This window comes from Prunus mume, linkage group LG4 (assembly GCF_029339155.1).
Source record: "Prunus mume cultivar Tortuosa linkage group LG4, ASM2933915v1, whole genome shotgun sequence".
In the NCBI taxonomy this organism is placed as follows: Eukaryota; Viridiplantae; Streptophyta; class Magnoliopsida; order Rosales; family Rosaceae; genus Prunus; species Prunus mume.
In genome coordinates this window covers 7420719-7446519 of record NC_142701.1, presented here as the reverse complement: position 1 = coordinate 7446519, position 25801 = coordinate 7420719, and the positions used below count along the sequence as shown (strand labels likewise).

The 25801-nt window shown below is 37.0% G+C and overlaps 2 protein-coding genes and 1 pseudogene across 2 annotated transcripts; 2 read left to right on the top strand and 1 right to left on the bottom strand.

Annotated features, from left to right (window-relative positions):
* Positions 1 to 296: 296 nt before the first annotated feature.
* On the bottom strand, positions 297 to 2011 carry LOC103328372 (berberine bridge enzyme-like 21 pseudogene; annotated as a pseudogene).
* LOC103328342 (F-box/kelch-repeat protein At3g06240-like) lies at positions 1462 to 4810 on the top strand. Its single transcript, XM_008230735.3, has 3 exons — positions 1462 to 2459; positions 2935 to 4339; positions 4508 to 4810. The coding sequence occupies exons 2-3, from the start codon at positions 3039 to 3041 to the stop codon at positions 4584 to 4586; spliced, it is 1380 nt and encodes a 459-aa protein (XP_008228957.3). The 5' UTR covers positions 1462 to 2459; positions 2935 to 3038; the 3' UTR covers positions 4587 to 4810.
* Positions 4811 to 18046: 13236 nt separating this feature from the next.
* On the top strand, positions 18047 to 20745 carry LOC103328341 (F-box/kelch-repeat protein At3g23880-like). Its single transcript, XM_008230734.2, has 3 exons — positions 18047 to 18411; positions 18885 to 20245; positions 20410 to 20745. The coding sequence occupies exons 2-3, from the start codon at positions 18945 to 18947 to the stop codon at positions 20486 to 20488; spliced, it is 1380 nt and encodes a 459-aa protein (XP_008228956.2). The 5' UTR covers positions 18047 to 18411; positions 18885 to 18944; the 3' UTR covers positions 20489 to 20745.
* The last annotated feature ends 5056 nt before the right edge of the window (positions 20746 to 25801 follow it).

The window sequence follows — 25801 nt, the reverse complement described above, 5'->3', positions numbered from 1 at the left end:
TTCTCAAATTGTACTACCATACACGTTTTCACTATTTTTATTTTCTGAATATGTTTTCTAATTAATCTACCAGACGCATTCTTGAATCCTGAAAATGCAAATTTGTTTTCTCGTTTTCATTCTTTGAAAATATTCTCTAAAAACATTCTCTGAAAACGTTACCAGACACGCCCTAAAATCTCGAACAAAAATTCTTTCTACCAATTACCATAGTACAAAATTGAGGGGTTGCAAATCTGCTAAGAACTAACTAATATCTCGACTCGACCGAAAAAAAAAAACCTTAAGTAATACAAAATTAAAAAGAAATAAACAAGTACACCAGCAGAGCCAGTACTAGCTTCACCTTCCCCATTGATAGCTTGGAGCTCGAGCCATCTTTGGCATCTAAGTGCAATGTCGGATGAGGAGGGTCTGAGTTGAGAGTTGGAAGAGGGGGGATACTCTGCTCGTTCCTGAAGAAATTTGCTGGATCAACAGCAGTCTTTACCTTCACCAACCTTTCAAAATTGTCATTGAAGTACTTCAAGCCATACACCTTCCCCTGTTCATAGCTTCTATTACCAAATTTATTGACACCGATGTCAAGGTCCCTGTAATTCAAGAAAGCACTCCTTGGGTTCTTGGACACAAATGGGGTCATAAACCTGAAAAGTCTCCTGGTGTCTCTGGTATAATTCTTCTCTGCTTCAGCCCCTGCTTCCCCCCAGCTCACTGAGTACTGAACTTTGAACAAGCTCCCAGCACGGTGTGGAAAAGGGGTGGCAGAGGCCGGAATCCGACTCATCATCCCACCATACGGATTGAAAACCAAACCTATTTTGCCTATTTCAATCATCTTCTTCCACACTAACTCCAACCTATTTTTGGAAATTGGGGTTTGAACATAATCAGACTTTCTTTTGAGGAAATTTGCATGATCGGGATTTCTATCGAGCAACACATCAGGGGAGGTCCCATTATCATAGTTAGCCCACCAAAGCACAGACTCAATCCAGCTCATCTCCTTACAGTCATCCTTCTTCAAACCTAGCTCAGGAAACTGCTTCCCCAACAATGACACAAGTTGGTCAGCATTGCCTAGAAACTCAGCCATAATTGTGGCCTTAACAGTGTTGCTCCCCGGCTGCAACAGCAGCCTCATAAACAGGCCATCATCTGTGGTTGGCGCCACCTCTTGCCACCTTGAAACAACGTCGGTTGCATTCTCTTCCAATGTTCTCGCAGCCTGGAAAACTGTGACAGTTTTTGGGACAGAAATCAGCTTCAATTTGTATGCAACAATGACACCAAAGCTTCCTCCACCCCCTCCTTTAATGGCCCAAAACAGGTCTTCTCCCATGGCTTTTCTATCAAGAAGTCTCCCCTTAGCATCAACAATCTGAGCATCAAGGACATTGTCAACAGCTAGGCCAAATTTCCTCAACATGTTTCCATAGCCACCGCCACTTATGTGCCCACCAATACCAACTGTGGGACAAACACCAGCAGGAAAGCCATGAACTTTGCTCTTCTCTGAAATCCTGTAGTACAATTCTCCAAGAGTGGCTCCAGCCTGAACCCAAACCGAGCTGTCCTCAATGTCTACAGTCACAGTCCTGAGGTTGAACATATCAAGGACAATAAAGGTCTGATCAGACCAGTAAGAAAGGCCCTCATAATCGTGCCCACCGCTTCGGATTCTCAGCTGTATGGCAAGCTGTTTGGCACAGACAATAGAGGCTTGAACATGAGATGAAGCTGAGGGTGTGACGATGAGGACTGGTTTTGGGGTTGAAGTGGTGTTGAACCTTGAGTTTCTGATGTAGGCTCTTAGAACAGACGAGTATGAAGGGTTGTTTTCGGCATAGATTATGTTGGACAATTGGGTTGATGATGGGTTTGTGTTGGTGTTTAGGCATTGAAGAAAGTTGTCATAGACAGAAGCTGAGGCTGCCCATGAAGCAGAAACATGAAAAACCAGGAGAACAAGAAGTGAAAGCAGCATCATCCCAGACATTGCTTCTCTCATTATCTGTGTCAATTTGTTGTATTTTGTATGTTGTAAGGTTTTGGTCCTCCTATATATATAAATAGATAGAGACCTGTTTGTTAAGGGAATTGTCAACTGTAGAAATTTAAAATCATTCCTTGGCACAATGGGAAAGTTTTGTTTCCTTTTTTTCCATCAACACTTTTTTTTAGTACCTTTCCTAATGAAAGGGGCGATAACAGAATCAATCCATCTTTATTATGTCTAGTGTTGATAGGAAACCAAAAAATATATTTTCCCTATCTTCAGGGAAAAAAAGAAGAAAGGAAATTGGCCTCTCTTTGTAGGATATGGTGGGAAGGAAATTAAGAACAAACGGGGGCGTTGGGTACCTTCAAAAATAACCAAAACGACACCCTCTCTCACCCATGCTCACCGTTTCATGACCCATGCCAAGCAAGAAGAGCCCTCTTTTCCGCCCAATTAGGTGCCAGACCTGATCTCTCTCTGTCGCAGAGTCCTCTTTTTCCTTCACTCCTATATTTACTCTGAAACTTGTTAGTAAAGGGTTCATTTTCCACTTCAATCCGTTTTTAATTGAAGTGGAAAAAGAACCCTTTATTTATTTATTTTATTTTTTATTTCTATTCACGAAGAGGAAAAGAAAATCTGATGAGGAAATCTTTGTCAAACCCATTAGAGAGATGGAAGAGGAAATTACTTAATTCCTTCTTTCAATTCTGCAAATTTGGAGCAGTAGATGATTACTGCGTTTCAAACTTGTTTCCTAAATTTTCTTTACTTTCTGGATTTCTTATTTGATTACCTTATTTCTTTCCTAGAGTAAGTTTAATTTTCTTTTCACTCTAGGGTTAGATGGTTATAAATACACCCCCCCTCCCCCTCCTCCTATGTAATAGAGATTGGAGATTTGAGTTATTGAGTAAAGTTTATTTTTGCAGAGATTGGAGAATTCTTGGTGTGAAGCCATTGCATCTTTACCCATCTATACCACTGAACTACCTAAACCCTATCCTACATCAAAATCCACAGCTTCAGCCACCCAATGGGTCCTTTTATAACAGATGTTCCAAAGTCTGTCCTTCAAGATGTTATAATAAAGCTGCCAACAAAGAGCATTATCATGTGCAAAAGCGTCTGCAAGACTTGGCATTCTCTAATTTCGGACCCTGCATTTGCTAAGCTACATTTCGCACAAGCAGAGGCCTATCCTATGGTCAGGCCTGTGGATCGAAGCAGCGTGTCAAGAAACCTTTTCTTGGTTGAGCCTGAAGATAGCTCTGGTTTTGATTTGAAGGACCATGATTGTAACCGGTCTCGTGTCGACATGAATCTTTCCAAATATAAATTCCCATTGTGTCATGCTGAGGAGTTACTCGATTACCATAGGAATGGCAATGTGATGCCTAGTCATGAAACTGAAAGAGAGGTTCACATGAAGATAACGAAAATTGATGACAACAACAACGAGGTGGATTGGGGTGAAGGTATCGCTTTCATGATGCAATATGATCACAACAACTACAACTTGGTAAATTCTTGTAACGGTTTGCTTTGCCTGTCTGATTTTTTCGTGAATTACCCTGCTGCTGTGTGCAATCCAATAACCGGCGAATTTATAAACCTTCCCCATGGTCCTAAACATGAGAAGGCAATGACTTTAATTGGTAGTGGATTAGGTTTCAGTCCGAGGACTAACGAATATAAGGTGGTGAGAATTCTTAAGGAACGGACACCTGATCCCAATAAGGTGGCTGAGATACACACCCTGGGAACGGGTTCATGGAAATCTGTTGGCACTGCTCCCTGCTCAGACTCTGAGCTATCATTCCCCACTTGTGTGAAAGGAATGCTTTATTGGTTTTGCGATGTGTGGACAGGTTGTAGTGTGATTTCATTTGACTTGGATACTGAAGAGTTCCAATCGGTTCCATCACTGCCTTTTCGGGAGGGCGGTCGTGATGTGAGCATGGGAGATTTGGGAGGTAGCCTTTGTCTGTGTAAAACTGAGAGTTTTAAAATCAATGTGTGGGTAGTGAATGATTCTGGTCCACAAAAACTTTGGATGAAGAAGATATCGATTCGTACTGGTTTTCGTCGAAGGTGGCCAGATGGCGTATACATACCCATGAAATACTTTGAGAATGATGGTCTGTTGATGTTTCATTCTCGTCTCAATGCCTTCTTTTACTATCACCCAGGAAACCACAGTCCATTCATTTATCTTAAGCTTCGAGAGATGAAGAAGTATTCATCTTCTGAGGCAATTAGTCATGTTCCGAGCTTTATTTCGCTCAAGGATATTCTGGTGGGGAAGGATGTAGAAATACTGAATATAAATTCAAGGTATGGATATTTGAACTGTCGTCTATGTTTTGATTCAGTCTTTGATTGTACATGGTTGACTTGTTATCTTTTGAGTAGATGAACAGCATGTTTGAATTTATTTTTCTAAGTTGGTTTCACTTGCTAGATAGATATTTTGTTTTAATGTCACAACTGTTGTTGATGCAGGTGTGCAGTGCTGAAGCTGCCCGGAGAGACCGAAGCCCTATCTCTGGTGGAAGAAAATGCCGGTTCGATACGCTTCTGACAGTTGAGAACAATGAAACAAGCACACAATGGTGGATGGGATGCAGCCTAAGACTGAGCTAAAAGACCATTTCGTTACCTTAATTCGCTTCTAACTTAAGAGGCCGTGAAGTGTTTTGTTGATGTTACTTTAAATAGTTTTGGATTAGAGGTTAAACTACTTGTCATGTTTGTGGAAGTACATTGCTAATTACAGGCTTTACTTATCATCATTTCTTTGGTTAATTTGGCGAGTGAAAGATTTAACTTCATGTCTGCCCTGAACACAGAACTGACTGCAAAACTAAATATCATAGTTTTTGTTGGCACACCAAAATCACCCAAACCAACTGAATTCACCCTTTTATCCGTTTGTAAATCAAATTTACATTCCCAAATGTACGCTCTCATAAGGAGAGACCTTTCTTCATCCGAAGTTACTTTAAATATTTTTGGATCAGAAATCAATGAAGCCCAAGTTTAAGAACATAAAAAGAACACTTGCAGTAGCGGGGGAATAGTAGAGGAAGGGATTGAAAACAAGCAATAATTTGGATACTAAATTGAAATTAACCAAATTGAAAATGCCATAACTATGTAACTTTTGGAAAATGCCTGCCTTCCTTCCCTGGAAGTAAGAACTCCTACTTTTCTGCCAATCACAATTTGACATGTATGTAGAGATTTTTTGTATGTTTTTGATGAATTATTTTCACAATGTGTCAAACTGTTGACTGCAGGAAGTAGGAATGCCTACTAATAAGTGTATCCGTAACTTCTTCCCTTTTTTCTTTTTTTTTTTCTTTTTTTTTCTCAAATCCCCTGCGCTTAACAATTTAGGTTGCACTTCTGCCCTTATGTTATTTTTCTTAAGTAGTTTGTAGGCATGGTTTATTGTTCCATGTTTCAACCAAATCACTGCTAGAGGAGAGGGGGGGCTAGTTCTAGGCCATTGGCCAAAAGGGTGTTGAGATAATGGGAAATTTGAGAAAGAGTGAATTGGTTGAATGGTAATGCGATGGGTTCTCTGCATAATTTGTTTGCACTGTTATCAGTCATATGCAGGAATCTCTCTATTAGATACACACTTGCACACACAGACATAAGTTGATGCTTCCCGTAGTGTATCTGGCTTCATATTCATTAGTTGGACTTTTTTTTTTTGGGGGGGTCGAACTTGGTTGGGCTTTTATGATGACAAAACTACAATATCACAATTTTGAAAAGTATAAGTGTTTGTATTGTGTTTGGGCTTAAATTTCACGCGTCAGCCCAATTGATTTTTAGCCTATGTCAAAAATAGGAGTTTGGGCTTTATTTTGTTAAAGTCAGAGGTCAACCCAGATGGGTTTAGAGGCCCAGACCTTTGTGAACCAATTTGCAAGAAATAAATTTACATATTAAAGATTAATTGCCATTTATGGTGATTTAATATGGATAAATCAGTTTCTAAATTGGTTTAAAACTCAGCCCAACTTTTAATCTCTCCAAAGGCTCAAAACTTGATCATCACCTTTGATCACAATTTCAGAAATCAAGTCAGCAGATTCCTAGGAAGATCTCTCTCTCTACAAAAGCTCACGTGACTCTAAAGTCAAGATTTCAATAGGGCAGAGGGCGTGATGGGGAGTTGGTAGAAGGTTTAATAGGAAAACCGCTCCCCATACCCATTTAATGCCGGAAAAGAGGGCCAAGTTTCTTTTCTATGCTCATGAGGGCTTTGCATCAAGTGGGGTTTATGAGAGATAGACAAGAGATAAGAGAGTTGGTTAACAGAAGATCAAAACCGATCATCTTAAAAACTAACTTTTAATGGGGGTTTTCTTTTGTTAGAACAAGGAATCCTTTTAACAGATCTGTCTTCCAGATATTAAGGAATAAACCCTCATTCAAATTCTCTATAAATCAAGTCAGCAGATTCCCAGGAAGATCTCTCTCTCAGTCTACAAAAGCTCACGGGACTCTAAAGTCAAGATTTCAACAGGGCAGAGGGCGTGATGAGGAGTTGGTAGAAGGTTTAATCGGAAAACCACTCCCCATACCCATTTAATGCCAAAAAAGAGAGCCAAGTTTCTTTCCTATGCTCATGAGGGCTTTGGATAAACTAGGGTTTATGAGAGATAGACAAGAGATAAGACAGTTGGTTGACAGAAGATCAAAACTGATCATCTTAAAAACTGACTTTTGATGGGGCTTTTGTTTTGTCAGACTAAACCACTATCCCTTTTTTGCGCTAAAACAAGGAATCCTTTCAACAAATCTGTCCTCCAGATATTAAGGAATAAACCCTCATTCAGATTCTCTATAAATATGAGAGGAGGTGAACATGGTTGGAGACTGCCAAAAAATTCAATCAAAACAAAAACTCTCAAGTCATACTGACAAATTCAAAACAAGATTATACGATTTCAAAAGCCTTCAAACTATGAAGCAATCAAGCTCTTTGATTTACAAAAGACATCCAGTCTATGACAGAACAGGTAGAACTCAGACTTTTGACTTCAATTCAACCCAGGGAGGCAATTCACAAAGGAAAAGAGATTTCTCTCGTTACAAATTTGGTTCAGCATAGGCCAATCAAGCAAAATTCAAGTTTTTCATAATATGAAAACCTCAACAAATTTATAGAGATGCCTTGATGTCTAAGAATTATTAGAACAGATTGCAGGTGATCCACAATTAAGCAGAACAGTCTGAAGTGCGATTCTGAGACCAAAAATCGTCAATCCACCACTTCCAATCCAATGCAGACTGGAGAAATCCCAGTTCTGCCCATCCAACAAGCCTCTCCATGGCTAAAATAGATTAAAGCTCTACCAATTTCAATATTGGTATCAATTTCCAGCTTAACCTCATCAGTTGAAGGTGCTGACGTTTGAATCCAATACAGGTACATCCAGTCACTGAATCACAGCAACAATCCAAGCAGAAATTGAAGCCCAATGTTCTGTTGTCCTTTCAGACGTGGCAGTTCCCTTTTGTTTTAAATTGTGCAATATGTAGTCTCTCTTTAAAACAGTTTGATTTATTTTCAATATTCATTTTGGCTAGAACTACTAGTTTTTACTATGAGAAATTGTGAAGTCTTCACCAGTCTAAGGCAAGAAAAGAACTTACTTGGGAGATATTCCTCACCAAAATTCATAATCACTTGTTTAAAGTTAGTAACTTGGGGCGTAAGTTATCTATTTTTCATAAGCCTGGTAGGGTCTTGATGGCTAACAGTAGCACGCTCGCACACCAAAGAAAGTTGACTTGTTGACCACCAATGGTTTTCAAGCCAATGAGGAATTTTACCCTACTATCACAGGAACTAAATCAAAACAAGTGAACAAATTGAAAAGACCGGTATTACCATGCTACTATGTTATTTAGTAAAAAATTCAGGATACTAAACTGAAATTAACCAATTTTTTTTTATCGGTTAGAAACTCAATTGTGATTATTGTTTAGAACTGAAACTGAGTTGTATTTTATGAACTTTGCAATACTTCATTACTGTATATTTGTGATTGGCAAGGCTTAATAGAGAGCTAATAATGTGCATTATCTCATTATAACCTTTGATTTGATTAGAGGCATGTAGACAACAATTTTGGCTTTGTTTATGTATACTTTTTCATTTTGTTTTTTGTTTTAGTACAAGTTAAATTCTAAATCACAAGGGAGGGGGTTTCTCTCACATACACAATTAAGATGTCATGGGGGTTAGAATCTAAGATTTATAGTATGCAAGTCAACTCATTTTTCCACTGTACTAGACCCCGTTGGATTTATGTATCTTTAGTTAAAATACTAAAAGACCAGAGGATTTATTTACATACAGTGCCATTAATTGAACAATTTGTATTGTAAAATAATATGTATTAGTAAAAACAAAATTGTAAAAAGTAACTACAATTGATTAAGCAGTGCATTGTTTTGCCATTACATTGCATCTACACTGAAATAGAATTTGGTTTGTTTTGGAATTTTGATGGTCTAGGATGGTTGAATGTGTTGGAAAATTTAAAAATATAGGAGCTTATGAATTTATTTATTCCAGCTTTGCTCTGCTATTGTTTCACCTTTTAAATCCTTAAGCCATTTGGAAATACCTTATAAAAGAACATGAACAAAGTAAACAATCACACAACACCAAGAATTTAACGATATTCAACAATGTGCCGACATTCTCAGTCATCACCAAGGTCTATAATATCAATGATTTTGGAAATGACGGTAGTTCAAAAACACGAAAATTTCGATGGAAATATCGAGATGTTATCAATATCGATAAAAATTAAATACAAACCATGGAAATTGTAAGAAAAACTTGGAAATTTTTCTTGAAACTTTGGAGGATGTTTATTTAGTCAATTATCTATTACTTTATCACAAAAAATTGGAAGGAAATGCATTGCATGATGGGTTTAATTGATTTAAGTTGATTATATATGGAGCTGACAAACACTGCGAGTGTAGAAAATTTGTAGTAATTAATGAAGAATATTAAACATACCATAATCATTAATTTATAATGATTTACTACAATATTTTACACTTTATGCATTGCGTGATAAGATATATGAGTGACTTAGTACCACATGGAGTTCCTATAAGGTTTAAATTTGAGTTATTTACACTAACACCTCCTGAGGTTTTCAACTTTTTCACAAAATTCCTTGAGATTTTAGAAATTACAAGAACACCCCCTCAGGTTTTAAATTGTTTTTACAAAACTCATTTTCATTGATTTTTCATCCAAAGATTGATGATTTTACAAAAAAAAAAAAAAATATCCAAATGACAAAGTCGGCCGTTGATATTAGATTGTATATACTTCATTGAGGTTAATTTTTTCAATTGCGTAATATTTTTTTTCAATGAAATCATCAATTTTTAGACAAATAATCAACGAAAATGGGTTTTGTGAAAACAAATTGAAACATCAGGGGTTGTTCGTGTAATTTTTGAGACATGATGGGGTTTTATGAAAACACAAGAAACCACAGGGGGTGTTAGTGTAAATAACTTTTCAAAATTTTCATTGTCTTCATCATCTTGATATTATCGATATTATAGCAATATTTTGGCCAAATATTGCTGAAATGAGAGAAATAATTGATATCGATATTTTCCGATATTATCGATATTTATACGATATGTGTATGGATATGTTCTAAAATATCATTGACTCAAAAAAACGATAATATCCCCAATATTTCATCGATATTATCGATATTTTAGACCATAGTCATCACCTACATAAAATTCACTAGGATGAGCAAGAAGCAATTTCAATTACAAGAATACTCTCTCCACCCTTTAGCCCCTTTTTCTAAACCCCTAGTTCTTAACCTATCCCTTTCATCATTACTTGATGTCTTAGTGTCTCCCTCTATTCTCTCTTATTTTTGTTGTCATTCCACACCTAAATATTGTGAAATTTCCCCTATGTAAGCAGTTCATTCCTATGGATCAGTTATTACATTCTAAAGATTGCACTCATTCTCATGCTTTTAAACCTTGAACCAAATGGCCTGTTGATTTTTATTTATTGTTGTCGGAAACATGTTTCATTAAGAAACACAAGAGAGAGCTAAAACAATAGCCCAACAAAATTAATACAAGGTTGGCCGAAAGCCCAAAGAAAAGCCCCCTTTATTTTATTCCTTTACTTTAGTACTTGTTATTACCGTGAACAAATTTCTTATATTTAAGTTTTTTTTTTATATTTTTGTCATGGAATATTTAAGTTATTCATATACTTTTGCAACGTATTTGCTTAGCAAGTCAAATTGCCTCTTCTTTCTCCATTTAGGCTCAGATCCATAGCTATCATTTTAGACATTTGGCTTTTGGAATTGTTGTAAAACTGAAAGGTGAAAGGTGAAAGGTAAAAGGTGAAAGGTGAAAGGAAGGGTAAGGAAAGAGTATTAGAATGTGTGTTGGTAATTAATGGAGAGGGTCTTGAAGGGAATATATATTGTGAGAATTGTGTCGTGTAGAGATTTTTAAAAACTCTACAATCAAACTTTGAGAGTACAAATCACTTAGCAAGGCATATCTAATGTGAAATCAAAGTAAGAGAGGAAGCATTAAATGAACTAGGCATTCATGCAAGTCTCATTTGGTCCCAATCTTTATAAGTCTATGAAAGTGTGCACCAAAGACTCTCTAAATCCTATTTGAGAGAAAGATAAGATGTTCAAGTAGAGGGAGTGGTCCCTTTGTTGTTGACTCTCCCTTTGATATTGATTATCCACCTTGTGGCTCTCCAAATAGGTATAAAAATATGCATCTTCCCAAAACTCTTCACCAAGGATTGAATGGGATGAGAGAATTAGTAGACAACAAGTGAAGAGTTATGCTATCACCATTACTTCATATGATAGATTGAAGGGGTTAGGGAGAGAGAGCTTGATGTTCTCTCTTCCAATTTCACCAACTTGAAAATCATAGGATGATAGGATTCTATAGCTACACTTATAGGATTAAAAATATCACAAGAGTGACAAAAATGCCCCCAAACCCTAGTGCCACACCCCCCCTTTTGTGTGTCGTCTTTTGCTATCTTGGTCCAACATATTAATCCTATAATGTGTCACATATGTGCCTAAGTCCATATGGTAAAATCCCTTTTGAATTTCCAAGTCATATGAGACCTTTAATTAAAGTTTTATGACTTTTAATTGAATAACTATATTAATTTAATCAATCTAATTACTCTAGTGACTTGACTAATTCAATCACTCACTTGTCTAATGAGTGTTAGTTCCGATCATCCTTAGTTGACTGTGTCAAGTGTCGGGTCAACCGTTTGAATTTTGACCTTTGATCTTTGACTTTCATATTGACTTTGACCAAGTCAAAAAATCATTCATTCTCTTCAAAATTTTCCAATCGATTCCTTTTCTTGTGCGATCTTATAGGTTCTAATTAGCGAGGCAGTGGGTATGAATGATTCACTCTAAATCAAGTGTGTATTGTATCCCTCTATACAATTATCCCTATTGGCAAAGGCTAATTATAATTAGTTCTTACATGACTTCCACAAGCCATGAGTGACACCTAGCAGTATGTCATGGCTACCTAAGCTAAAAAGAATTCATTTAGAGAACCTAGTCAGTTTGTGAATACAATGCAATTCGATCCTTCTTTAATACAATACTCTATGTCATATTCTCGAGATATGGTAAACTTGTGTCATATACTCTATGTCAAATTCCATAGTTCGTCATGAGGAAGCAAGTGTGGTCATTATTTGTGAACTGTGTATGTTTCTTTTTTGGTCAAAATAATCTTATTTGTCCATGATGCAGTAACCCCCCAAATTCACATTCTATTTTCCCTTACAAAACTCCAAATGTCATGTTGAGAGATATTTATTATTATTATTGTTTCTGCTAGAGGAGAAATTATAGAATAGTACGAATGTACCATGTCAGCGTATGATACTCCCATTCAAATTTCACCATGTGTCCATTTTTGAAAAGAAATTAATTACTTTATTACAGTTAGACTTACTTAACCTTTATCTTTTAAAATAAAATTAGGAAAAAAAAAGAAGAAAGAATTTTCCAACAACCCTTCGTCCCTAACCCAAACACCCATAACCCCCAACCTGTGCCACCCATCTCCTTGCTCTTCCTCTTCAAAATCGGATGCTCAGCATACAATTCACCTTAGAATCTATTTTGAACCCATGTCTTTTATTAGCCAAATCAAATTGCAGAAGATTGTCCTCCAATTGATGCGCTCTGATCACAATGGCAGCACCTTGGGTTACTTGGGCACAACCTAGCATCCACAAATCCCAAACACAACACATCTTTGTTCACTTGCACCATTGAATTTGCTACAAACACTGTCTAGTACACTCTCACTTTGCAACAAAAAATCAATGGAATGCACAGCCGATGTGGATTGAGTTGAAGCATACTCTGAAACGTGCTACAAACGCCACCCTAGGAATTTGACAGGAATAGCAAGGGAGAGTAAGTCCAGTTGTAATAAAGTAATTAATTTCTTTTCAAAAATGGACACATGTTAAAATTTGAATGAAAGTATTATACGTTGACGTGGTACATCCGTACTATTCTATAATTTCTCCATCTGAATGCCATGCGGAAGTTCATACAAATTATGATGAATCTCTAAATTAAGATACTAGCCTTAGCTTTGGCTTTTCACCGGTTAGCGTTTAGCTAGATAACGTGCCAAGCCTAATGAAAAGAGATGTAATATATGGGTATATACTGCCCGTTTGAAACCTGTTGCCATTCTCCAGATATCTATGGGCATAGACTTGGACAGTGCTGGCTGAAATACGTAAGAATTAAACTTCTTTACTATGATTGACACATTCATTACTTTTTCCTTTAATCTGAGTTTCGTCCAAATGAGTCTCAATTATGTGGATCTAATCCAGTCTAATATTTCTTGCTTTCAATTATCAAAATGCAGGCAGAAACGCTGAAACTCAATTTTAAGGACAAGTATCCTGAATCATACAGAAACTCCCATCCATCTGCACCACTTATTGTTCCTTGGGCCTTGGGCATTGTTGGTCCATGATAGGATTTCACCAGAAAAAAAGGACAAATCCTTGTCATTGTAATGTGACCTATAAAGGCTACCAATGTTTTAAAAATATCACAAAACACATGCAGATAGCTTCACTGGAATCTATAATCATGGTCTCCCTGGGTTTATATACTTTTGTTCCTTTCAAATTGTTTTGTGGAAAATAGAAGAAATAGGGAAAAATTCTTTGTAAGAGAGAGTGGGGTGGAGTCACTGAAGGTCATTTTTTGTAATACGGATTGTCATTGTATTGGTGCTGATGATTCAAGGTGAAGAAGTCTTGGTTGGAGGCAAAGTGAGCTTGGTTGTTGGACATCGAAACTTTCCCTGTGAATTATACTCTCTTATCTTTTCTCTAGGGGATTGGTACAGATATTCACTTTCTTGTTTCTCAAGTATCTATTGATTTGTATCTTGGAGAAGATGAAGATGCATGTGAAAAAATAAATTAAATTTCCAAATACAAAAAGCTCGAACAAAAATTCTTTCTACCAATTACCACAGTACAAAATTGAGGGGTTGCAAATCTGCTAAGAACTAACTAATATCTCTCTGCCGGCAGTACAAAATTGATTGACCTTCCCAAGTCTGGAGCACGAGATTACTCTTTGCTGACAAGCAATCAATCGCCCATTCATAGCGATCAATTGCCTGACCCACTTGATCCATGCGAAGATATTTCTGATCCGGGTCTCACACCTACAGACCATACAGAACAACAAGATGAAGAACCCCCCTCTAACTCAACAGTACCAACAGACCAATCTCCTGAGAATATCTTTGAGGTAACTACTCCTACTAGACTTGTGCATTTAGAGGATAAAACTATTGGATATCAATTACCTTTCAGGCAAAATCGTGGGAAGCCACCAAACCGTTATTCACCTGATATTGGCAAGATATCTAAGTATCCAATTGCAAATCATGTATCCACTGAGAAGCTGTCTGAACCGCTCAAGGCTTTTGTGCATCAGTTGTCTGCTATTCATATTCCAACCAAGGTCTCTGAAGCATTGAAAGATCTTAAGTGGGTCCAAGCTATAAAAAAGGAGATGAAAGCTCTTGAGAAAAATCGTACTTGGACTTTGGAGACTATACCACAAGGAAAAAGGACTATAGGATGTAGATGAGTGTTTACTATAAAACACAATGCAGATGGATCTATCGAGCGATACAAGGCAAGACTTGTGGCAAAAGGGTACACATAGACTTGTGGCAAAAGGGTACACACAGACTTATGGTATGTGATAAGTCCATAAATATACTCATTTATGTACTCTTTTTACTTAGGTTTTGTAGGGGAATTAGATTTAAAAAGGGCTTATTACTTTACTTTGCTGATTTTCAGTTTTTCTGCACTCTTAGAAGGTTTTTAAGGAAAAATCAACTTTTCGGAGGAATTTTAGCGCAAGGCCAATTGGAGATGAAAGCTAACATCTTGAAGTTCAATCAATGATTTTTCTAGAATTTTTTACCAAGCCAATTGGTACAGTATTACAAGTAAAGTTAGCCCACGTGCAGACAGGACAGTTTCATACATATTACGTGAATGTGAAGAAACGGAAGCCTTCCCGAATTTTCCAAGTTACGTGCTATATATGGTTGGAAAGATAAGACATTTATCTTTCTAAAATATATTTTTAATGATTTTTCTACAAGGCCGAAGATCCCCAAATCGTGTGATAATTGGGCTGAGCTGTATTTCCCTGTGGAGTTAGGAATTGTGAATTTTACTTTCCTATTTGGATTCCTTGTTTACCAAGACTTCTTGGACGACTTGTCAGTCAATTTTAGTTAGAACTCTGATATAAGTGATATAAAAGGCTAGCCAAGGCCCCGGATACAAGTCATTCACGTCCTAAGGAGATCAACCGCACAAGAGGAGAAAGCTGCCAACGAGTTCTTTCTTTTCCTTTCTTCTTTTAAGTTTCAGTTCTTATGTATTTATTTTTGAGTTCATCCAATAACATGAGTAACTAATTTCTTGTTAGTTAGGGCTTAATCTTGAAGCCCTAAACATGATTTCAATTTTATAAACAAGTTTGAATGGATTTTCAGTTTCTACATGCGTGATGATTTCGGTTTCTCTATGTTATGTGAATTCTGATATTTTGTTTCTTTGAGTAGCTAACTTTGAAGCATGTATTGGAATTGAATTGTTGTAGAACACAGGTCAATTGCCATATTGAATGTGTTCTTGTTTGCAACGAATAATTGGGTTAAGAACTAGTTATGAGAAATCGATTCTTGAATTCCTAATAACAAATGCCATGTTTTAGGGTTTTTGTGACACTCATATTCTCTTTTATCTTAATAGATTCTTGATTGTTAATTTGAGTAAATGCCATACTAGATTTCAATTAAGAATACACATATTGATGTAAATGCCATACACTTTACATGCACTTAAGAGAGAATCATACAACGCGAGTCAAATGCCATGATCTTGTTGTGAATGTCGTCATCATATGCTTGCTAGAAATTGATTATCTATTGTTGTTTATGGATTGATTGTTTGTTTGGAGGTGGATAGTAAGTCCTAGCTATTGTTCCTGACTGATTTTAAATCAATTTCTCTTAGACTCTAATTTAAATTCTGTTTTGTTTTGTTTTCCTTGTTTTTTATATTCACAAAATCAAATCAAAACCCCCCTTGGTGTTGGCGTGTGTGTGGAAGTCCTTGTGTTTTAATTTTCGTTGTGTGACATTGATAAACATCTCTCTAGATTACAATCTCTGTGGGAATGACCCTTGCTTGCTTACTATACTATCAAAGAAATACATCTCTCTAGATTACAATCTCTCTAGATTACAATCTCTGTGGGAATGACCCTTGCTTGCTTACTATACTATTTGTCACATACTCGACCAGACATTGCTTATGCAATGAGCATTGTCAGTCAATTTATGCACTCTCCAAGTGAAGACCACATGAAAGCAGTTCTTCGGATACTTAGATATTTGAAGTCTGCACCTGGAAAAGGACTTATGTTCTCAAAACATGGTCATCTAAATATTGATGGTTATTCAGATGCAGATTGGGCAGGTAATGTAACAGATAGAAAATCCACATCGGGTTACTTCACATTCGTGGGAGGTAATTTGGTGACATGGAGGAGCAAGAAACAGAATGTAGTAGCTTTATCCAGTGCAGAAGCCGAGTTCAGAGGCATGACTAAAGGGATTTGTGAACTTCTTTGGTTAAGAAAGTTGCTTACTGAACTTGGGTATAAACCTACATCCACAATGAATCTCTTTTGTGACAACAAGGCTGCTATAGCCATTGCACAGAATCCGGTTCAACATGATCGTACTAAACATGTTGAGATGGATCGACACTTCATCAAACAGAAGCTTGAGGCTAAAGTGTTTCAGTTTCCATTGGTGAAATCCGAGGATCAATTGGCGGATATTTTGACAAAGGTGATTTCCAGTAAAGCATTCTACAATTCACTGGATCAGTTGGGCATTGGCGATATCTATGCACCAACTTGACGGGGAATGTTGGCGTGACTTGTGGATATTGACTTACTTTCCTTACACACCAAGGATTCCTATTATAATTGTAATTGATTTACTTTAATTCCTGATTTTCTACTATAAATAGATTTAGGAATTTATTATTTACTTGCCCATTTAGGTTTTGTTATATTATAAATATGACCTCCTACAAGGAGAAGAATACACAAAAAATTCCCACAAACAAATATTCTCTCATAGTTTTCATATTTTAGCAGCCACCACCACTTATGTGCCCACCAATACCAACTATGGGACAAACACCAGCAAGAAAGCCATGAACTTTGCTCTTCTCTGAAATCCTATAGTACAATTCTCCAAGTGTGGCTCCAGCCTGAACCCATACCGAGCTGTCCTCAATGTCTACCTTCACAGTCCTGAGGTTGAACATGTCAAGGACAATAAAGGTCTGATCAGAGCAGTAAGAAAGGCCCTCATAATCGTGCCCGCCGGATTCTCAGCTATATGCCAAGTTGTTTGGCATGCAACAGAGGCTTGAACATGAGATGAAGCCGAGGTGTGACGATTAGGACTGCTTTTGGGGTTGAAGTGGTGTTGAACCTTGAGTTTCTGATGTAGGCTCTTAGAACAGATGAGTATGAAGGGTTGTTTTCGGCGTAGATTATGTTGGACAATTGGGTTGATGATGGGTTTGTGTTGGTATTTAGGCATTGAAGAAAGTTGTCATAGACAAAAGCTGAGGCTGCCCATGAAGTAGGAACATGAAAAACCAGGAGAAGAACAAGTGAAAGCATCATCATCCTAGGCATTGCTTCTCTCATTATCTTTGTCAATTTGTTGTATTTTGTATGTTGTAAGGTTTTGGTCCTCCTATATATATATATATATATATATATATATATATATAGAGCTTCCGTTGAGGGATCCTCAAATAAGTTTATTTGAGGGACACCCCTTATAGGGCCCACTCCGGATTGTATTTCACTAATCCAAACCGTCTATTTTGTAGATACACATTCAAAGATCATCTCTACAAAAAATCACTTGAATCCGATATCATTTGACCATTCAATTGAGTTATTGAAATTTTAGTACTTTCTTGAAGTACCGTGTTCATTGATTTTGTATGACACAATTGGATGTCGAAACGGTTTCCGATTTGTCTAATTTTTTGTAAGGATAATCTATGAATGAAGACCTAAAAGATAGATGGTTTGGATCATTGGAAAAAAAATTATAGGGTACCCTAAAGGGTGTCCTCAAATAAAATTATTTGAGGATCCTCAATAGATATATATATATATATATATATATATATATATATATATATAGACACCTGTTTGTTAAGGGAATTGTCAACTGTAGAAATTTAAAATCATTCCTTGGCACAATGGGAAAGTTTTGTTTCCTTTTTGTCCATGAACACTTTTTTTTAGTACCTTTCCTAATGAAATGGGCGATAACAGAATCAATCCATCTTTATTATGTCTAGTGTTGATAGGAAACCCAAAAAATATATTTTCCCTATCTTCAGGGAAAAAACGAAGAAAGAAAATTGGCCTATCTTTTTTTTTTTGGTACATTTTGTTTTTAGGATATGGTGGGAAGGAAATTAAGAACACAGGGGGGCGTTGGGGACCTTCAAAAATAACCAAAGCGACTCCGTGTATAAAAAAAACCCTTCTCTCACCCATACTCACCGTTTCATGGCCCATGCCAAGCAAGCAGAGCCCTCTTTTCCGCCCAAGTTGAACCCTAGGTGCCAGACTTGATCTCTCTCTCTCCCTCGCGTACATTAGGTGCGAGACTCTCTCTCTCTCTCTCTCTCTACCATGCTCGTATATTATATCACTGATTTACGCTGAAACTTGGTAGTAATAGGAAGAACATGTAATTAGGTCACTTCAATCCGTTTATAATTAGGTCGGTCAGTTCTGGGTTCTGTGCCAATGTGGTGATTTTGGATTCTGACCCTTTATTTATTTTATTTTTTATTTCTATTCACGAAGAGGAAAAGAAAATGTGATGAGGGAATTACTTAATTCCTTTTTTAAATCCTGCAAATTTGGAGCAGTAGATGATTCCTGCGTTTCTAACTTGTTTCCTAAATTTTCTGTATTTTCTGGTTTTCTTATTTGATTACCTTTTCTATTTGGATTAGGGTTTCTTTCCTAGAATAAGTTTAATTTTCTTTTCACTTGTTATAAATACACCCCCCCCTGCTCCTATGTAATAGAGATTGGAGATTTGAGTTATTGAGTTTATTTTGCAGAGATTGGAGAATTCTTGGTGTGAAGCCACAGCTTCAGCCACCCAAATACGAATCACAGAAATGGGTCCTTTTATAACAGATGTTCCGAAGTCTGTCCTTCAAGATGTTATATTAAAGCTGCCAACAAAGAGCATTATCATGTGCAAAAGCGTCTGCAAGACTTGGCATTCTCTAATTTCGGACCCTGCATTTGCTAAGCTACATTTCGCACAAGCAGAGGCCTATCCTATGGTCCGGCCCGTGGATCGAAGAAGCGTGTCAAGAAACTTTTACTTGGTTGAGCCTGAAGATAGCTCTGGTTTTGATTTGAATGACCATGATTGTAACCGGTCTTGTGTCCACATGAATCTTTCCAAATATAAATTCCCATTGTGTCATGCTGAGGAGTTACTCGATTACCATAGGAATGGCAATGTGATGCCTAGTCATGAAACTGAAAGAGAGGTTCACATGAAGATAACGCAAATTGATGACAACAACAACGAGGTGGATTTCGGTGACGCTATTGCTTACATGTTGCCATATGATCACAACAAATACAACTTGGTGAATTCTTGTAACGGTTTGCTTTGCCTGTTTGATTTTTTCGCGAATTACCCTGCTGCTGTGTGCAATCCAATAACCGGCGAATTTATAAACCTTCCCCATGGTCCTAAACATGAGAAGGCAATGACTTTAATTGGTAGTGGATTAGGTTTCAGTCCGAGGACTAACGAATATAAGGTGGTGAGAATTCTTAAGGAACAGGCACCTGATCCCTATAAGGTGGTTGAGATACACACCCTGGGAATGGGTTCATGGAAATCTGTTGAGACTGCTCCCTGCTCAGACTCTCAGCTATCATTCCCCACTTGGGTGAAAGGAATGCTTTATTGGTTTTGCAATGACTGGACATGTGTTAGTGTGATTTCATTTGACTTGGATACTGAAGAGTTCCAATCGGTTCCATCACTGCCTTTTCAGGAGGGTGGTTGTGATGTGAGCATCGGAGATTTGGGAGGTAGACTTTGTCTGTGTAAAACTGAGAGTTTTGAAATCAATGTGTGGGTAATGAATGATTCCGGTCCACAAAAACTTTGGATGAAGAAGATATCGATTCGTACTGGTTTTTCTGGAAGGCGGCCAGATGGCGTATACATACCCATGAAATACTTTGAGAATGATGGTCTGTTGATGTTTAATTCTCGTCTCAATGCCTTCTTTTACTATCACCCAGGAAACCACAGTCCATTCATTTATCTTAAGCTTCGAGGGATGAAGAAGTATTCATCTTCTGAGGCAATTAGTCATGTTCCGAGCTTTATTTCGCTCAAGGATATTCTGGTGGGGAAGGATGTAGAAATACTGAATATCAATCCAAGGTAAGGATATTTGAACTGTCGTCTATGTTTTGATTCAGTCTTTGATTGTACATGGTTGAGTTTTATACTTTGAGTAGATGAACAGCATATTTGAATTTATTTTTCTCAGTTGGTTTCACTTGCTAGATGTTTTGTTTTTAATGTCACAACTGTTGTTGATGCAGGTGTGCAGTGCTGAAGCTACCCGGAGAGACCGAAGCCCTATCTCTGGTGGAAGAAAATGCCAGTTCGGTACGCTTCTGATAGTTGGGAAGAATGAAACAAGCACATAATGATGGATGGGATGCAGTCTAAGACTGAGCTAAAAGACAATTTCTTTACCCTAATTAATAGTTTTATAGTTGGACACCGGAACCTTAATTCGCTTCTCACTTAGTGGCCGTGAAGTGTTTTGTTGATGTTACTTTAAATAGTTTTGGATTAGAGGTTAAATTACTTGTCATGTTTGTGGAAGTACATTGCTAATTACAGTCTTTACTTATCATCATTGCTTTGGTTAATTTGGTGAGTGAAAGATTTAACTAAATGTCTGCCCTGAACACAGAACTATGACTGCAAAACTCAATTTGATTCTGTCATACAGCAGCAATTACTAATAAGCAAAAGTAAATATCATAGTTTCTGTTGGCACTTATCCATTTGTAAATCAAATTTACATTCCCAAATGTACACTCTCATGAGGAGAGACCTTTCTTCATCCGAAGTTACTTTAAATATTTTTGGATCAGAAATCAATGAAGCCCAAGTTTAAGAACATAAAAAGAACACTTGCAGTAGCGGGGGAATAATAGAGGAAGGGATTGAAAACAAGCAACAATTTGGATACTAAATTGAAATTCCTACTTTCCTGCCAATCACAGTTTGACATGTGTGTAGAGATTTTTTGTGTTTTTGATGAATAATTTTCACAATGTGTCAAACTGTAATTTGCAGGAAGTAGGAATGCCTACTAATAAGTTTAGGGGTGGCATTTTGGACAGAAAAAATAAAAAAACTGCAAAAACCAACCGACATTATACCACATTCGAACTGCAATAGCTAAAAACTGACCGAAAATTGCGGTTTTAGAAACTAAACCGCAATTGCGGTATGTGATTTTGGCCACTCGCGGTTACCGCAAACTGCAAATATAATTTTTTTTAAATTGCATTTTAGTAGTTAGATGTTGTGTTTTAGTTTGGTTGAGTTTAATCTATTATTAATATGCTTTTATGTTGTTGCTTTTGTGTTGTGTTGTGTTATAGATGGAGTCTAGCCACTCTAACACACATAATGCCTCTAATCCCCCAAACACAAACCGATACACCCGAAACACAACCTCCACTCCAACTCATAAAGAAGGGCTTCTTCTTATAATAAAATCCACTCACCACCACCTACACTTGAGTTCTTCTTTTGGTTTGTAACTTTAATTAACATTGAATTGGATTTTTCTTTATGTTGTGAATGCTTGACAAGTTGAGGTTGAGGTTGTGAATTTATATATGCTTGAGAAGTTGAGGTTGTGAATTTATATTTTTGGGTTAAAGTATGCTTGAACTCAAAAAGTTTCAAAAGAAGCATCAAACCTAGGCTTAAAAGTGTGGAAGATTGAATTTTTATGACACAAAAATACCACACTTAAAGATCTAAAATTGTCTAATTTAGGCCCAAAATATTCAAATCGGTTTAAACCGTTAATTCACGGTAACCGACCGATTTTTGCGATTGCAATTTCAAAAATTATCTTACCGCAAATAGTCGATCGATTTGTGGTTCGAGGAAAAATTCTCTTTTACCGAACAACAACCACCCCTAAATAAGTGTATCCATAACTTCTTCTTTTCTTTTTCTTTTTTCTCAAATCCCCTGCGCTTAACAATTTAGGCTGCATTTCTGCCCTTTTGTTATTTTTCTTAAGTAGTTTGTAGGCATGGTTTATTGTTCCATGTTTCAACCAAATTACTGCTAGAAAAGGAGGGGGGGCGGCGGGGCTAGTTCTAGGCCATTGGCCAAAAGGGTGTTAAGATAATGGGAAAATTGAGAAAGAGTGAATTGGTTGAATGGTAATGTGATGGGTTCTCTGCATAATTTGTTTGCACTGTTATCAGTCATATACAGGAATCTCTCTCTTAGATACACACTTGCACACACAAACATAAATTGATGCTTCCCGTAGTGTATCAGGCTTCATATTCATTAGTTAGTTGGACTTTTTTTTCTGGGGTCTGACTTGATTGGACTTTTATGGTGACAAAACTGCATTATCACAATTTTGAAAAGTATAAGTGTTTGAATTGTGTTTGGGCCTAAATTTCACGCGTCAGCCCAATTGATTTTTGGCCCATGTCAAAATAGGAGTTTGGGCTTTATTTTCTTAAGGTCAGAAGTTAGCCTAGATGGGTTTAGAGGCCCAGACATTTGTGAACCAATTTGCAAGGAATAAATTTACAGATTAGTGATTAATTGCCATTTATGGTGATTTAATATGGATAAACCAGTTGCAAAATTGGTTTAAAACTAAGTCCGACTTCTAATCTCTCCAAAGGCTCAAAACTTGATCATCACCGTTGATCACAATTTCAGAAATCAAGTTAGTAGATTCCTAGGAAGATCTCTCTCTCTCTACAAAAGCTCACATGACTCTAAAGTCAAGATTTCAACAGGGCAGAGGGCGTGATGGGGAGTTGGTAGAAGGTTTAATCGGAAAACCACTCCCCATACCCATTTAATGCCAGAAAATAGAGCCAAGTTTATTTCCTATGCTCATGAGGGCTTTGCATCAAGTGGGGTTTATGAGAGAGACAAGAGATAAGTGAGGTGGTGGACAAAAGATCAAAACTGATCATCTTAAAAACTGACTTTTGATGGGGGTTTTCTTTTGTCAGACTAAACCACTATCCCTTTTTCGCGCTAGAACAAGGAATCCTCTCAACAGATCTATCCTCTAGATATTAAGGAATAAACCCTCATTCAGATTCTCTATAAATATGAGAGGAGGTGAATAAGGTTGAAGACAGCCAAAAAATTCAATCAAAACAAAAACTCTCAAGTCATACTAAGAAATTCAAAACAAGATCGTACGATCTCAAAAGCCTTCAGACTCTGAAGCAATCAAGCTCTTTGATTTACAAAAGACATCTAGTCTCTGACAGAATAGGCAGAACTCAGATTTCTGACTTTAATTCAACCCAGGGAGGCAATTCAAAAAGGAAATGAGATTTCTCTCGTTACAAATTTGGTTCAGCATAGGCCAATCAAGCAAAATTCAGGTTTTTCATAATATGAAAACCTCAACAAATTTACAAAGATGTCTTGATGTATGAGAATTATCAGAACAGATTGCAGGTGATCCATAATTAAGCAGAATAGGTGCTGAAGTGCGATTCTGGATCGAAATCGTCAATCCAGCCACTTCCAATCCAATGCAGACTGGAGAAATCCCGGTTATGCCCATCCAACAAACCTTTCCATGGCTAAAATAGATTAAAGCTCTACCAATCTCAACATTGGTATTGATTTCTAGCTTAACCTCATCAGTTGAAGGTGCTGACGTTTGAATCCAACATAGGTACATCCCGTCCATCCTGAATCACATGCAACTATCCAAGCGAAATTGAAGCCCAATGTTCTGCTGTCCTTTCCGACGTGGTAGTTCCCTTTTGTTTTAAATTGTGTAATAGGTAGTTCTCTTTAAAACAGTTTGATTTATTTTCAATATTCATTTTAGCTAGAACTACTAGCTTTTACTGTGAGAAATTGTGAAGTCCTCACTAGTCTGAGACAAGAAAAGAACTTAATTTGGAGGTATTCCTCACCCAAATTCACAATCATTTGTTTAAAGTCAATAACTTGGGATGTAAGTTATCTATTTTTCATAAGTCTGTTAAGGTCTTGATTGCTAACAGTGGCCCGCTCGCACACTAAAGAAAGTTGACTTGTTGACCACCAATGGTTTTCAAGCTAATAGGGAATTTTACCCTACTATCAACTGGTGAACAAATTGAAAAGACCGGTATTACCATGCTACTATGTTATTTAGTGAAAAATTCAGGATACTAAACTAAAATTAACCAATTTTTTTAATGGGTTAGAAACTCAGTTGTGATTAATTGTTTAGAACTAAAACTGAGTTGTATTTTATGAACTTTGTAATACTTCATTACTATATATTTGTGATTGCCAAGGCTTAATAGAGAGCTAATAATGTGCATTATCTCACTATAACCTTTGATTTGATTAGAGGCATGTAGACAACAAAGGCTTTGTTTATGTATACTTTTTTGTTTTTGTTTTTTGTTTTAGTACAAGTTAAATTCTAAATTATAAGGGAGGGGGGGTTCTCTCACACACACAATCAAGATGCCATGGGGGTTCAAATCTAAGATTTATAGTCTGCAAGTCAAGGTCTTTTTCTGCTAGACTAAACCCTACTAAAAGACTAAAGGATTTATTTACCTAAAGTGTCATTAATTGAACAATTTGTACTGTAAAATAATATGTATTAGTAAAAACAAAATTGTAAAAAGTAACTGTAATTGATCAAGCAGTGCATTGTTTTGCCATTACATTGCATCTACATTGAAATAGAATTTGGTTTGTTTTGGAATTTTGATGGTCTAGGATGGTTGAATGTGTTGGAAAATTTAAAAATATAAGAGTGTAGGGGTCTTTTTGTTCCAGCAGCCTGACGAATGGGCTTGGGCTGCCGTAAGGAAGTGCTTGAGTTCAAGAACCAGACTCCAGGAGAGTTTTGAAAAGTCTGTGAAACCTTAGAAAATGCCTTGAGTTCCTTTCACCAATAACTAGATAAGCATGAAAGATTAATAATATGGCTTGGCTTGAAAAGCTTGTGGCATGGGAGCTAATCCTTCACAAGTTTAGCAGTAGAGAGAAAGAGCATGAATTTCTAAGTGAAACAAAGGCTTAAAGTAAAGGGAGAGAGAGAGAGAGAGAGAGAGAGAGAGAGAGAGAGAGAGAGAGAGAGAGATTGGGAAGAATTTGACTAAGGAAGGGAGGTAGGAGCATAGAATGGGGTGGCTTGAGTAAATTTCTAGTTGATCGACAAAAGCTTGGTCGTGCTCTGGATGATTGTCTCTACTGGGTAGAAGAAGTCTCCTTTTATAGGTACTTCAGCCTTCTATTTTATCAAACCTCCCTCCCTTTTTTTCTTGACTTTCTTCCAATTGATTCTATTTGGTGAAAACTTCCTCAGCCTAAACCCATAGGCCTGAAGTTTTTGGGGTTCCAAAGCTCTCACGCAGCTGGACCTCTTCATGTGGGTGAGGCACCACCTACTTTTTTCCTTTGGTTTTCCTATTAAAGCTTGAAGAAGAAAGAAACAAGGGTATGAACCTTAATCCAATGGGTATTCCTTCTGTCTTGTGAATTTCCTTTGATCTTTGCAATGGTTCCTGTTTGACTTGGTTCTAATAGCTAGATACTATGCTAGATTTTTTATAAGCCCCTAGGCTAGGCTTTTTCCTCAGGCATTGGGTCATTGGCTTCTTGTTTATAACAGTCAGCTAAGTCTTTTATGGTTTCATCAAACTACTGGAAGTGGCTTTTTGACAAGGC